Source organism: Coturnix japonica (assembly GCF_001577835.2).
Source record: "Coturnix japonica isolate 7356 chromosome 1 unlocalized genomic scaffold, Coturnix japonica 2.1 chr1random2150, whole genome shotgun sequence".
Classification (NCBI taxonomy): Eukaryota; Metazoa; Chordata; class Aves; order Galliformes; family Phasianidae; genus Coturnix; species Coturnix japonica.
This window is the reverse complement of record NW_015439157.1, coordinates 1-1307: the sequence shown is the minus strand read 5'-3', so window position 1 is coordinate 1307 and position 1307 is coordinate 1. Positions and strand designations below refer to the sequence as shown.

At 52.7% G+C, this 1307-nt stretch overlaps 1 protein-coding gene across 1 annotated transcript; it reads right to left on the bottom strand.

Annotated features, from left to right (window-relative positions):
* Nucleotides 1-68: 68 nt before the first annotated feature.
* LOC107306772 (zinc metalloproteinase-disintegrin-like MTP8) lies at nt 69-1098 on the bottom strand (the record flags this gene model as incomplete). The annotated part of the gene is made up of 2 exons (XM_015850122.2): nt 709-1098; nt 69-237 (listed from the first exon to the last, which is right to left on the bottom strand). Coding segments are annotated over exons 1-2 (297 nt in total), but the record flags the coding sequence as incomplete, so codon positions are not given.
* Nucleotides 1099-1307: the final 209 nt, after the last annotated feature.

The following is a 1307-nucleotide window of genomic DNA, read 5'->3' as shown; positions in this document are numbered from 1 at the left end:
CCATTGACTTTAGCACAAATACAACAGGAAAATAGGGAACGAAACCAGAAAAGCTCTTCATCGCTCACCTTGTTGTTGCCGCAGTCGCATTCCTCCCCCCTTTCCAGGATGCCGTTGCCGCAGAGTTCAGAAAAGGGTGACTTTATAGTCGGCATGTCGAGCAGGCAAGGTCTGCTCTTCCTTATTACTTCATCGTAATACTCCTTCAGAGTGCAGTTACTGAACGCCATGCAAGATCTGCAAGAAATAAAGATAATCATATGTGTAGAACCATTCCACGTCTATAACTTGGTGTACTCAGAGAGGTTGCTTTATCCAGTAGATGATGATGAAAGATGAAGAAGCAGAGGGCCATGAAATGCAGCTCCCCAACTTGCTGAGGTCTTTACCCCATCCTAAGCAGAAGCAGGGCTGCTGATGACCCCCTCTGAAATGAAGTTTTAGTTAATTAGTGGAATGATTTTCCATCGTGATGGCCCTGGAACAAGAGAGAGGGGAAAGCAGGTGGAAAATGAATGGGCAGCCATTGCGCCACCAATGGAAGCCAAGAAGTTTTGGCTGTATTTGTGTGTCTCAGGGAGAGCTGGGGTCTCCTGCCTCATCTACAGCAGCCACATGCTCCTATGGAACCCTATGGAAGGTGGGTGGCAGAAGGAAAGCACCCAAATCCCACCTGAAGTGATGGAGGGAGGGTCCGGCTTCACTCACCCCGGGGCTGAGCCCATGATGCATCCCCCCCTGCGGGTGCAGTTGCAGGCACAGGATTTGTGATGGAATCGTTTCCCGTCGTCGTGATTGAAGCCCAAGCTGTGGCCGATGTTGTGCGCCAGGGTCATGGCGTTCTGGGCAGTGTCTTGGCCAGAGAACTGCGGGAGGATGAACACAAATCAATGTGGCATTGAGGGCTGTGGGTCATGGAGATGAGGCACTGAGGGGCTGTGGGTCATGGAGATGTAACATTGAGGGGCTGTGGGTCATGGAGATATGGCACTGAGGGGCTGTGGGTCATGGAGATGTAACATTGAGGGGCTGTGGGTCATGGAGACGTGGCATTGAAGGGCTGTGGGTCATGGAGATGCAACAGTGAGGGGCTGTGGGTCATGGCAATGTGGCACTGAGGGGCTGTGGGTCATGGAGATGAGGCATTGAGGGGCTGTGGGTCATGGAGATGTAACAGTGAGGGGCTGTGGGTCATGGAGACGTGGCATTGAAGGGCTGTGGGTCATGGAGATGCAACAGTGAGGGGCTGTGGGTCATGGAGATGAGGCACTGAGGAGCTGTGGGTCATGGAGACGTGGCATTGAGGG